The following is a 13,620-nucleotide window of genomic DNA, read 5'->3' as shown; positions in this document are numbered from 1 at the left end:
TATAAGAAAATGCTTTTTTTACTGTTGAGTGTGGTCTGGCACTGGCGCAGGTTGCCCAGAGACTCTCCATCCCTGAAGATAGTCAAAACCTGACTGGACGAAGTCTTCAGCAACAAGCTTGACTCTGCTCTGAGGAAGGGGGTGGAACTAGACTTCCTATATCAACCATTCTGAAACTCTCTCAAAAATAATAATCCACAGGTTCTGGTGTCCTGAATGAATTAGAAATCAGTTGCTTGTAACTGTGCTCTTAAATCCCAGCTTTCTAGCATTTAGGACTGTGAAGAAAGTCTTCCTAAAGTAAACAGAGGATTACCCACAATGTGAAGTTGAAGGGGTTTTGGCAGGTGTAAGCAAACAACAACCACAGTAAGGTGTGAATTGTTCTAATTAACTCCATGGGTACATAGCTGGGAAGCTATAAAAGGGCAATTTAAATGCCAACATTTCATCGCTGATCAGTTTAGCAGAAATCCTCGGGGCTTGTGCTTTCACAGTCCCTTAAGGCCTAAGGACATTTTCCAGGGTGACAAGAGTGCCAACAGTCCCCTACACAGAAATCAAACCCTCAAGGTGTCCCTGCATTTCTGCAGTGCAGTAACAGCAGTCTCAGGGTCAGTGTAAGGTACGTTAAAAGTAGCAAGTCTGGCAGCAGGCTGAAAGAGGAAAGAAGGAAAATTGTCACTGGCAACTTGTGAAGAAACAGAAACTATAGTTGGATTTACTCTAACCTCATATTCAATTTATTAAGGTCCTGACTTTCTTAACTAACCTAGTGATGCCCCACAATTCAGAGCTGGTTGCAGATGTTTAGTTTGCTGTGGAGCACAGGAGATCAGAATCAAGCAGAAATACTGCCGGAAAAAAGTATATATGAATGAGCACATCTGCAGGTTGGACCAGATGCTTTAAGATGCTTTAAGCCATACAAAATTACAACATCAAGAGGTGTATTGACCTTAAAGTGTCTTTAAAAACAGATTGGGAAGGAGAAGACACATGCAAAATACTTCATACTGAAGTGTGTGGTATCTGTGCAACATGAACAGCTTGATCATTTATCAGGTTCCAAGTTAAAACTCTAAACCATCAGGAGGTATTTTTCAACTGCAGTCACAGAAGAAAGTAAACCAAATTATGTGTGGCCACAGCCACATCAGTCTCACACAAATGCTGAAATTTCACATGGCCGAAAGATACAGCCTTGCCTTTAGCCTACTCACATCCCAACATTCCTACAAACTATTAGGAAAAAAATAAAATAAAATTAGTTCACTGCTTCCCCTGATCTGGTTTAAAATGTGGCCACACAAATGTTGGTACTGTTGTGTTGGAGAACGTGCAAAGATGAGGCCCAGGGAGCCGGCAGATTTTCCTATTCAAGTATATTAAAGTTACAGTGGAATTACTGCTTTAAAGAGAAGAATTCGAAGGAGGGCGTATGAACAGTAACAGAACAAACATGTACGTCTCCTGAATAGTTCTGTAGTTCCAAAGATACAAGAATCTGTTACAAATATTACCTTAGTTTGATAAACATAAATATGGGAAATGCCACTGATTTCGTTGTCAATAAAAATACTACTAATGGTACCAAGACCCAAAATTTTTGCACTATGTTTCGAGTTTTCTACTGAACTAAGTATCACACTACTGATTCAACATTGGCTTCTGGACACTTCTGGAGAGGAAGCATGGCCTGCCTGTCACCTTACAGGTCAGTAAAGGGTGTAGAGACACAGTGACAGGATTGCATTTTCGAAATGCATTTTCTGATGCATTTTCGAAAAGGTACTTGAGGGCAGAAGCTTTATTTGCTTTATTTCACTGAAATAAGTAACACCGGTAAATTTAGCTCTGGCACCAATGGACAAAATTTAAAAAGCCAGGGCTATTCACGGAGTACAACTCCCCAAACCCTACATCCTCCAGTTCCAAAGGTCTATTTTAGCCATGTAAAATTTCACTTATCACAATCAAAATCACAGTTTTGCAGGAAGTAGTAAATTTTCACAAAAAGATGGATTTTTATCTTTTTTTAAACTTAATCCTCTACAGATAAAAGTGTTTCAGTATTTGACACTGTCAATGTAAATGAAGGAGAATACCAGGTTCTTAGTGAACAGGAGGAAAAATAATGAACTATTATTATACTACACACAGATACGCATGTAGAAAAAATACTCCCAAAACCCCATGGCTGAGGTCTTCACCGATATTAATGAACTGACCAGAAGAGGAACAGTGGATATCACTCATCTGCGTTTCATGAAGGCAAGTTTGATTTACAGAATGAGTCAGTGAGATAGTGGAAAACTATTAAAACACATTAAAGATTGGCTGAGGGTCAGGAACACGAGCATAATATCAAGTTTTTAATTTATCTAGTGATCTGGACTGAACTACATAGTCTGACATAAAACTCTGTTCTGTCAAAAGAAGAGTCTTACAAAACAGAAGACAAAAATGCACTTTTAAAGTGACTGTTTGAAATGAAATTTTTTATTTCTTCTCCCTACCTTTTGCTAGGCCAAAAAAGGTCATTTTGCTATTCTTATGGGGGAAAGCCGAAATTATTGTTTTGGATATGACTTTGTCTTAGATATGACTTTGATGCTATGGTAATTTTTGAGTGAAGTGTGTTTGATGTGGACATCAATACTGTTTTATTTTATTTCCATTTTTCAGTAAATGAGCTTAGTTGGACTATTTGTAATAGATAACAAAAAGTGTAATGTAACTACAATTAACTTGGTGTGGTTATTAATGCACAAAATACCTTAAAAAAGGAAGGGAAATAGTTCCCCAAATCTATCCAACACTTTTGAACTACATACTATAGGAAATTATTTTCTTCCCTTCTCAGAATATTAATTCACCACAGATTTACCAGGGAGTTACCATGACTTGTGCAGGGCTGTTGTGTCCCCTTCTGATTGCTGTTGGCGATTTCATTGTTATTTCCTTGGGTACCAGACTTAAAAGCTGCTACATGAGAACCTCTTCTGCCTGTGGTACTGCTGCTGATCAGGATTCCTTCACCTTTATTTCAGACCAAATCCATCACTATGTCATTATTTAGTTTTGGTTTGGGTTTTTTTTCCCCCAATTAATGCCCCAATCAAGTGCACCGCTCTCACACATTTTTAATACATCTTTCCTAATTATTTCATGCTCCTTAGAGAACTTACATACTTGATATCCTACAAAATGTTCTTCCTCTTAAATACCTGATCTTGCAATTTTCTTATAAACTGGCTATGAGGAGAAGTGTTTTGTGCTGAGGAGGCCACTAAGCTGAAGTCTCAAGGACTGAACTTTGGATCAACCATTACTTAATCATCTTTAATACCTTCAACACAAAAAAAAATCCCAGCACTGCATTAATGAAAGCAATATCATCCATATGCAGAAATTTCAGAGTATTAAAAAAATTATCTTGAAAGCTAGAGTAACAAGTGAAACAATTGAAATTACAAGGTCAGATGGTCTAGAAAGTAGGAACAAGAATTTCTGTTGCATGCTGAAATCATTAGCTGAAATTGTAAAGGAAAAGCAAAAACATGTTACTATTTGATTAGTAAATGAACTGAGAGTCATCATCATGCTGTAGTTACAAAGATAGTGATTAATCAGGAGAGACAATATATGTGTATTTCCAATATATATATATTGGAACATTGCATGCTGCTGAAAAACTCATTGGTAAGACCTGTAAAATAGCATATATAGTTCTGACTACTTGTATTTGCAGAAATTGATCTCCCTGAACAGAAGCAGAAAAAGGCTACGATATTGGTCAGGAAATGGAAACCTTATCACACTAAAAGAGACTAAGAGATGTTAACTGGCTTACTTTCCCAAAATGAAGACAGAATTGGGGGGATGTAAGGTGGCACATTTAGATGGTGAACATCACAAGGAAGAATTATCAAAGATGAAGAACAGCATTGGTGAAACAACAGAAGTAGAACTTGCTGTGAATAAATCCGGGGTGAAAAGAGAGTGGTCTCAGCCCTTCAAAGGGGTGAGTTTCTCAAACAGTGTCCTCATACAAATAATAAGGATGACAGGTTTAAGATAAATCTTGTTAACGAATGAGATTACATAATGTGGTTACCTATTATAGAAAAGAATTGAATTTGACACATGAGGTATCTTACTGTCCTATGTTCCTGTCACTCTTCCCAATTCTTCTGCAGCTAGGGTGCCAAGAAGCCTTGCAGACAGAAAGTTGGCAGGAGTCTGGGGATACAACAGCCCATATTGGTGTTCTTTTGGAAAGAAGCACTATGTACATCGGGTTCCACCAAGGCCACCCAAACCAACTGGCAGTGAAGGCATCCTCATGCCACTTTGTCTGCCTGAGTCAAGCCTGGTTGCAGAGAGCCAGCACAGAGCAGCAGCTCAGACCCCATGCCTGTCCATCAATCAGACCCTGCTAACTGTGGTGGCAGTGGCACGTAATCACATTTTTGGATATTGGCACTGCTTAATGAACACTCTTGACCATTAGCAGTTCATCTGCTTGGATTTTAGTTGATCTCTTGAAGATGAGACTGGACTGGGAATTTCCTGTCATTTTCTTATGCTGTTCTTTTCTACTTCTTACTATCCTGTTTCGAGGATGAAGTAACCCAAAACAAATCTCAAGTGAAAGCATAAATACCATTTATCCATGGGACACCACGTACACATTTCCACACCATTTTCTGTTACATCCTGTTGACCTTTACATTGGTTTGTTACTGTTCCTTTATGCTACTCTCTGCAGGGATGAAGTTTCTTCTGAGCTATCCATAGCACTACATAGACTATTTCTTCTCACAAGGCTGAAACTAGCAGGAAATCTACCTGTGGGTATTCTGCTGTTCTTTTACATGAATATCACATTTGTAATGGATTAAAAATTTAAATCACATTCCTGGTGCTACTGTGAAGTTGTGCTTCAGGTCCAAGAATTTATTATGAAGCTGAGAAAAATCAACCTATTTTGAATGATAGGGTTGTTCCAAAAATAAAATTGAAGCAGACACCAACATTTTTTATTTCAGTGTACGTGCTGCTATTACATATCAGAGTCTTATAACCACAGAACAATATGTATTACAACACACAGACCTATCAAAATAATACTTATTCCATAAGGCAGAATACGGGGCAGCATGAACATACAAATCCCAGATCCTCAGAAGCCATCGTAACACTCCAGGATGTCCTAACCAACTAGATACTTTACATCTTTTAAGCAGAAGATGAAACATGTCACCAAAACCCGTCTATAGTTCTAGTGGCCTCACTTAAAATGAGGCCTTACAGAGAATTAAAATTCTTATATATTAATCTAGGTATGATGTAAGAGTATTGCTGCTAGAGGCCATGTCCTCTGAGGTACTGAGGACTGCCTGAGGAGTCTGAGAGTTCTTATCTTTCATCTGGGTATATGAATATTCCATGTTATGCCAAGGTCAAAAGCCAGGACTGAAGTGCTAACCTGGTTTACATTTTAATACTTTAAAGCACCACACCTGATCTTGTTCTCCTTGCTCAGAGTTACAAAATCCACTACTTGCTTGCAGAAGTGTGGCTGAGGCTAGCCTAAAGACCCTTGTCCTTACGCTGCAAATTTTCTTCTTCTTCCTGCTATGCATATTAACCTTAGACAACATCTAGCTCTTACCCTTATCTGCCACTTCACAAGCTGTCAAATGACTACTCAAGCATTAAAAAGAATGAAGGGTCTGTTAAGTTGTAAATTAAATGACAGTCTATAGCTGAAAATTAGCAGTAACGTACCCAAAACTTTATTGATTGCTAAGAAAAGGTGAATAACCCCCCCCTACAGCTGGCTGTGTAATTACTGACCTTTAGAACCCAAGAGCTATTAATTTAAGAACAGATAGCAGTGAACTAGCAAGTGAGTTATTTTGCAGTAGGACAGTAAAGGCACGTATCAAGTTTTTGCACATGTTCAGTGCCTTTTAACAGTATTGTTACATGCCTTTTTTTTTTTATTTTAACGCAGAATATAACCCAAGCTACATCTGGACATCAAATACCTATCAAGTAGTTCAGAAGGTCTGTGCAAGTGTACCCACAGATGCTGAGGCCTTTCAGTATAAGAACTCTGCATCCTTCCAAAAGGATTTCTAAATTACTTAGTTACTGTTAAAGGCAGGAAAATTGTATTGCCAAGCCAGCTCAACTACTCCACTCCGATACACGTACTGCAAACATTTCATCTGTACCCCGAGAGATGGAAATGGCCAGTAACAGGAAAATAGCAGATATTAATCTGACATCAGTAAAGTTCCTTTACATATGGGAGAGACATGCAGAGAAAAACACACCTCTGTTAATACTGCTGAGTTCTATCTGTTAAGCACTCTTGTACAATTCACAGAAACAGTAGTTTAAAAGCTATTAATACAAATGCTTCAGTAATATTTAACTTTTTTCTTTCCCTTCTTAATAAGCACTTACTGTGATGGAGAGATAGCTGCCTTTTCACAAAGCAAACTACATTTTAAGAGCATTTGTCAGGTGGCGGAGTCAGTAAGAAAATTTTAAACAGATATATTAATGGGAAGTAATGAAATAGAAAGGTATCTGACCTGGTGCAGATGTCCTTCCATGAAGAGTAGTTTCATTAGGCAGGAGATCTTTTGAGTTGGAAGTGAATGGTGATTGTCTAAATGTGTCTTCAGAAAAGAAAGGGCTATAGGAAAAAATAAGATGTCTTTTTGTAAACAAAATAGCAGTTAATGGAAGAAGTAAATATGAGTTTTGACCCTATCATCTTAACATTGTAACAAATACCATCTTGTTAAAAACCCTATTTCATTTACAGAATTCATGTTGAAAGATATGCAGACCATAAGACAAGGTGTGCACAAGAGACATACTTTGGTAAAACTGCATCTCAGAGTGAAAACTGAAGTCCTTCTTCCCAAATGGCTTTAAAGTACATTTCAACATCTCAGATTTGCTATATCACAATACTATATGGATCATTAATATTGATACTTTAAAAAATCATATTCTACTGTCACATCTGGAAAGGACAATCAGGAAAGGTGGAAAATATTATTATTTAATAATAAGGTATATTGTAATTGGTTTTTAAACTAAACTTTTTCAAAATGTAGGTTAAGATGCTAAATAGTTCTCTTTTGACATGGAATTTCATGACTGCAATTAACTCCAGGAATTCGATTTTTAAAGCAGGAAACAATTCATATAAGCTAATGAATGGCTACTTCTCAAAGAGTATTTATTAAGTGCAAAAATTATCAGCTACTTGACTCCAAAAAGTCATGCTTTGGTTTTAATTAATAGGTAGTAAAAAGTCAATTTCAATAGTGAATTGGCATTTCTGCCAACATACTTTGTTTTCTGCTTAATTAAAGATCGTAACAGAAACAAGAATTCCTTGTCTACAACACAGTTATCAGTAAGAGGTACATAAAAAAATTCAAAATGGAAAAGGACAGTCTTCATTGGAAAACTTTTCTAAGGTGGTGTATTCCATTTGCATGCAAACTATTGATTTCTTACAAACCAAATGAGAATTACATTAAATCTGATCTCTCTCATATTGAGAATCCTTAACAGACTGGTAGTACGTGTTTCAAAGGTGCAGAACGGGAGACCAGCTCGTTTCTGCAGCCTGTTCTTATTCAGTGATAAAATCCAAGAACCTTTTCAGGATAAAGAATATACCATGAGATCTCACAAAGCCTTGCACAGTGGGTAGTCCATACCCAGAAAGTACGTGCCAGCAGCACCAACCAAGTTGACCCTACCAGTCCAGATACCCAGCGTGTCAGTCTAAACAACAGCAGTTGTGTACGTGTTCCCTCATACAGTTTTTCTGCAGAGAGTGAACAAGGTGTTCTCCACTGAGACACTGGTAACACTTTTGGTAATCATTTAGCTTCTCACCAAGTTTTTTGGCCATTATTCATTTTGTGCTGTTCCATATGTGACAGTTAATGGCATATTTTGGTATTTCTACAGAAGTTTGAACATAACCTTAAACACTGTCAACATTCAGTTGTGCTGAAGGGTAAGGCATGAAGCTGCCTCAAACCTGAACAGTTCAATGTATGCAGGTGGCTGAACAATGTGTAATGCTCAAGAAAACAAGCAATCAGGATAAAGCAAACCAGCTCTGGCCCACATGTGCAAAACAACTTTTTCCAAGACTCACATTTCCACTCAGGGGTGACATAATATAAAACAGACTGACGCTGTATAAAAATATGGCATCGTTTATTGCAACATTCCTCTCACTGGTTTAATAACGATTTGAAAGAAAAACACCAATAAAAAAAGTTTTATTACTGTTGAAACTCTTCAAAATCTTGTAATCCGCTCTGGTTTCCACATTGGCCTTCCTGCTTGTGCCTTAGATTCAGTCACTGGAACACTGCTTATTGCTGGTTCTAAGCAAAATGGATGATGCAGAGCTTATCTATTTCAGGCTAGGCCATCTATCATGAGCAGGCTGCTGTTGAAGACTGCATTGTATTGTGTCCCAAGGATTCCCCTCTCCGTCATCATCCTCCAGTGAATTACAGAACCATCCTTGGATACCTTTTTTTCTGCCTTCCTCTAGAATGGCAGCTGAGTCTCTTCAGTGTTGGCCCTATTAATATTTTTATTTCAGCAGATGCATCCTCCAGTTTCCAGTGCAAAGTATGGAGGGAGGAGCTCCTGCTTCATAGTAAGAAATTACATAAATTGTTCTCAATCGCCGTGCAAAGCCCCTTCTGATGAAGATAAAGCTTTAGGATTATTTTTTTTTTCTGGCTGCACTTTCTCCAGTTTTATGGCTACACAGTTCTCTAGATGAAAGAAACTTATCTTGGCATCTTATGTTGGCGTACTCACTTCCAGATCATTTGCTTCTCCACTTTTTGTCTTCATATCACAGATGGCAGGCTGTACCATCTCACTCAGCCATTGAACTGTGAGGAATCCTTGCCAGTTTCAGCTACTTAAGCAAAGTCATATGGAAGTATAAAAGTCCAGGAATACTCACAGGAGAAATGGCAACAGATACGCGACAGTTAGAAATGTTAATATGGAATAAGACAGCAAAAAGTGCCTGCGTACCCCACCTTGCTGGGCTTTGCTGATTTAAAATTCTCACCAATGACACAGCTTAATGTCTTTGCTCCCCAGCTACTCACAGGTGGACAATACTGACCTCACCTTGGCTCTCTGCAGCTGTCGGCAAACTTCACATAACAATTGTGATTCAAATGCCTTTCTGTCAGTGCTCCAGATGTAGGCTGGTGAGCCAAACTGCAACACCACACGTTTTCTTAATGCAGTCTGAGTGCCTCTATCCTCCACTGGCTGCTCCATCACATTCTATTTTTGAGAAGGCATCATACCCTTACCAGTAAAGACTTCCAGCTGTTTGTTTGGTTTTGGGTGGGGTTTTTTTTGCAAGGTTCTTTCAAGTCAATCTGTTCGAACTCGCAGGATTTAGTAGACTGACTCACTTCCCCTTAAGAAGCTCTTCTCATTCATGTCTTCTTCTGTTGATAGAGAGGTAAGATAAGAAAAGCACCCGGAAGAACTGAACCAGGCACTCAGCATTTCATGCCCTGATGGGTAGCAGTCATTATCAGGACTTCTCAGTAAAACTCACTGCAACTTTGACAACGGCCAATTGTCCTATCCTCTTAAAAGTTGGCAGCCAGAAGAAGGGGAAGTTATCTTTGAACTGGCCTCAACTTTTCCAGTTTGAGTATCTTTGATAGATCCAAAAGTAGCTCTGGATTCTCACGCCAGTCCTGCCGGTAACGTCATGAGAACACTGAAATCTATTTTCAACTGACTGTTTGTCACCCCCTCCCTGCTGTGCTCGCTGGATGGTTAATGAGTAGTTGGGCAATACATGTGCATTTATCTCCATATGTATCTCTCAGGCTTATGCTTTTAAAGTAGTCACAGGAAGGCTATGCAGGCTGCATATCCCACAAATTCCCAAACTAGCAAACATGGGAAGCATTCACAGTAGCCAGAAGTTAAAAGCTGAATTTAATTATCTTTCAACTTGTAACACCAAAAGGTCCCTAATGTACATTTACTGAGCTGGTCAGTTTATTAAAAACAAATTATTTACTTATTACAGTTACCATGAATGAATGGGATAGGCCTAGGAATTTAAGAACAACATACTTTAGAGATCTCCTCTTCTGCAAATGAAATGCTTTTCATTTTCTGTCTGGGCAAAGCTGTCTTAGCTAGCAGGCACTGAACATGCTGGGAACTTCTGCAGAAGGGGCTGCAGAATCACAGAAGGTTTTACTCTGTCTTTGAAGGAAATCTCTGTCACTTCAGTGTGCTCAGTCTCCAACCCATCCACACCGATCAGGGAACTTTCAGGTAGGAAATAAATGTACCCTTGCCAATTCTTACCTTCCCCTCACCACGGGCTCCTAAGGTTTTACCAAGTCTAGCTACCACTTATTATGGAAGAGCTTTGAAGAGCCCCCATAGGGGGGTCATATGTATGTAAACAACTTGTGGGCTTGTTCTCAGCCACAGTACTGTAAAGTGCGTATCTCTAACAGCACATGCTGTAACTGGATCATATTTTTAATTCCTGGATAATTTCATTCATTGTACTAATGAGACTAAATGTTTCATTAGCATTATCTCAGTCTGACTTAAAAATTCACCTCTAGAAGGCATTGAGATGATAGAAATACTAAACTGAAAATTTATTAAAGAAACCCAAGTTTGACAGAACACTGAATCAAAATCACCTCTTCTTACATTGGTCCACTTCTTAAAATCCAGTTGTCAGCCTGTTCTTCCCCCAAGCACCGCATGTACTATGTACAGTTTCTTTTACATTTCAGTTTTTGTAGAAAAAAATTCTTAAAATGATGTGTGAATACATCATCAGAGAACAGTCATTTTGGCCCAAAGGCCTTTTGTCTCATGAACTCTAAGCAATCAGATCTATAGGTGTAATTTTTCAGATATGGGTTAGTTACTCATGAAAATATCTTACACTTGTAATATCTGGTCACATTTGCAGGAGGCAGACACGTTTGAGTTCACAAGGCAAAATGAAGCAATGCCATTTACGCTACAGCTTTGTAGATAACAATGGACTGTACTTACCTGGCTGTCGTTCTGAGGGCATTATCTTTATTGTGGTTGTGCTCTTTGCTCACCTTTTCTGCAGAGGAATATACATGGGGTTTTTTTGTGATTAGCATATATCACATTTCCCCTATCAGGTTTTATTCAGCAGAACTATTTTAGTGCTTTCTGACATGTAATATGGAGTAATTTGGGGTAAATTACAGCATGATTAGCAAATGGGCATGACTATTTAAACTAACACCCAACAAATTTTTTGAGGTTCATATTTCAGTGTTAGTGCTCCGTGTAAAGTGTGCAATACAAGCATTCATTAAACACAGTTCTGATATCGTTGTCTTTATGTAATAGCTGAGGTTCACCTTCTTTGTCAAGAGAAATGGACATTGCAGCCCCAGGAGCACAGCATGCTGCAGCCACTGGCCACTTAATGCCAGTAACTATAAGTTCCCCTATACTCCAAGGCCTGGATCAACCCATTGGCACAAATTATTTAATTAGCCTTCAAAAACACGAGAGTTGAACTCCGGCTTTTCCAATTCAGTTCAAATATTGTGAACCTGACCTGACTGTCACAGTGCTCTAAAGCATATGCTAACTATGCAGGATGTTTGGTAAAGCTTTTGTGTTCCAAATGTGAGGGTAGAAGGGCTCTAACTCCTATTATTTTTCAGCCTTAGCAATTTCACACTTTCATAGCACTTTAACAGTTTATACACAATCTCTTTTTGTTCTTTAAATTCAACTATCAACTATTTCCACTGCTTTTACCTGATAACTGGAAGAGCAGCTCAGATGCCATCTTCACCGATATATCTTGGCTGAATAGATTTCTTTCTGGGAGCACACGACCTTCTGGTGTCTTCTGTATGTGTTCACTAATGTCTCGCCCTAATAAAGTGCTGTAGCCAACATTTTGGCTGGGTTGGCTGGGTGACACTGAAGCCTGCGAATCATGAATGTCAACTTCCATTGGTTCTTCCTTTATCTTTACCATCTGGGTATCCTTGTAACTCTCAGCTGCAAATATGTATTGAAAAAAATAAACAACCATCACAGTTATTTAATTAGGCTACGATTTTTCAGAGTACTCAAAGCAGGAATCACAATTACAAAGTTATAATTTGTATACCATATCACTGCAAATGGTAAGGGAAGTGAGCAGCTGACTGCTACGGTATTCTCCTGGGGGTTATAAATAGAAGGCAATCTCTTGAAAATAATTTTTCAAACTACAGAGCAGAAAATAGTTGCAAATTTGTAAATATAAGAGTTACATCACTTTCTCTGAATACTGGGTGATCACACATCAGTTAGTGAAGTTTTATTAAATAGAACTTGCAACTACACACCAGCTCTCCAAAGGTGGGCACGGAAGACCTCTTACAAACTCTAAATTACTCTTTATCAGCAGAAGTAACAGCACAGACAGTCAGAAGTATTGGTATGGGGCTAGGGGTGGGGGAGAAAACCTCATCTGCTCCTCTCCTGCACTTTCTCTTTTATGGAGACAACTACGTGAAGAACCAGTTTGTTATATCTGCATATGCTTTCCAGACGAGAGGAGTATTCTGGGGCCCATGCTCTTCTGAAGTCTGATTTTGTAACAAGCATAGATATTCCCTCATACGTTACAAGATCCAGTGACCTTAATAACCAGTTTCCATAAGCCCCTATCCTTCCTTCCCTGCTGCCTTCTCCAGTGTCCTAGGTCTAGCAAACAAAAACGTAGTCGAGAACCTGATTTGTAGTTCACTCTCTACACTTCAGATGCCCTGGGTGTTACTGAATGCTCTGATTTGGCTGCAAGGTAAGTGATCATTTTTCCTTTAGAGTAAAAGCTCTGAAACCTCAAAATCAAGGCCCCAAGGTGGTTTCCCTACCACACCCCAAATACCTATACAGCCTTTTTGATTCAGACTTTCTGCTGTGAAAAGAGAAGTTAAAGACCTGTAGAATTTATTCTCAATTTAGTTTCAGAGAATGACAATGAGGTTTTTGTAAAGATTTTCATTCAAGAGCACTCCTGAAAAGACACTGGTATCATAGCAGAACTGCCCAACTAGGTGTTGCCTCTGCTGGCTGGATGCTGACTCCAGAAACAGGCAGCCTAAGATGGGCAATATGCCTAGGAGAATCAAGAAAATAAATAAATGCATGACACAGTTAAATATCAGAAGTGCCATCCAGGTAAGGAATCATTCCAACAACAACAAGGTACATGGGTTTTATTAATTTTGCCTAAACCTGTACACATACTTCTGGTACTAGCCAAGATACTGCAAGATATTTAGCACATGCCCCAAATTGTCACCTATGTATCCTCCACAGCTGGAGTCAAGGGAAAGCATGAGTTTGAATTGCTCATGAGCCAAAGGAGGAAAAGGCCACCCTAGCACCCAGCAAGAGGCCATGGTAGAGGTCAGGGACAGGCACACTGCAGCACACAGAGCCAGAGAAGCAGAAAGCTTAGATGCTGAGTGGATT

The 13,620-nt window shown here is 38.9% G+C and overlaps 1 protein-coding gene across 5 annotated transcripts in view; it reads right to left on the bottom strand.

Moving 5' to 3' along the window:
* Positions 1 to 13,620, bottom strand: part of ZNF827 (zinc finger protein 827) — a 106,188-nt gene that overhangs the window by 27,122 nt on the left and 65,446 nt on the right. For all 5 annotated transcript variants that reach the window (XR_008825837.1, XR_008825838.1, XR_008825840.1 and 2 more), the window contains exons 6-8: positions 11,905 to 12,153; positions 11,152 to 11,209; positions 6,615 to 6,718 (exon numbers count right to left, since the gene is read on the bottom strand). Coding sequence is in view for 2 of the 5 variants with exons in the window: in XM_056361731.1 (XP_056217706.1) it covers positions 6,615 to 6,718; positions 11,152 to 11,209; positions 11,905 to 12,153 (411 nt within the window). In the remaining 3 variants the exon portion in view is untranslated. The remainder of the gene's footprint in view (positions 1 to 6,614; positions 6,719 to 11,151; positions 11,210 to 11,904; positions 12,154 to 13,620) is intronic.

The sequence above is a fragment of the Falco biarmicus genome, chromosome 1 (assembly GCF_023638135.1).
Source record: "Falco biarmicus isolate bFalBia1 chromosome 1, bFalBia1.pri, whole genome shotgun sequence".
Taxonomy (NCBI): Eukaryota; Metazoa; Chordata; class Aves; order Falconiformes; family Falconidae; genus Falco; species Falco biarmicus.
This window is presented reverse-complemented; position numbering and strand designations above follow the sequence as displayed.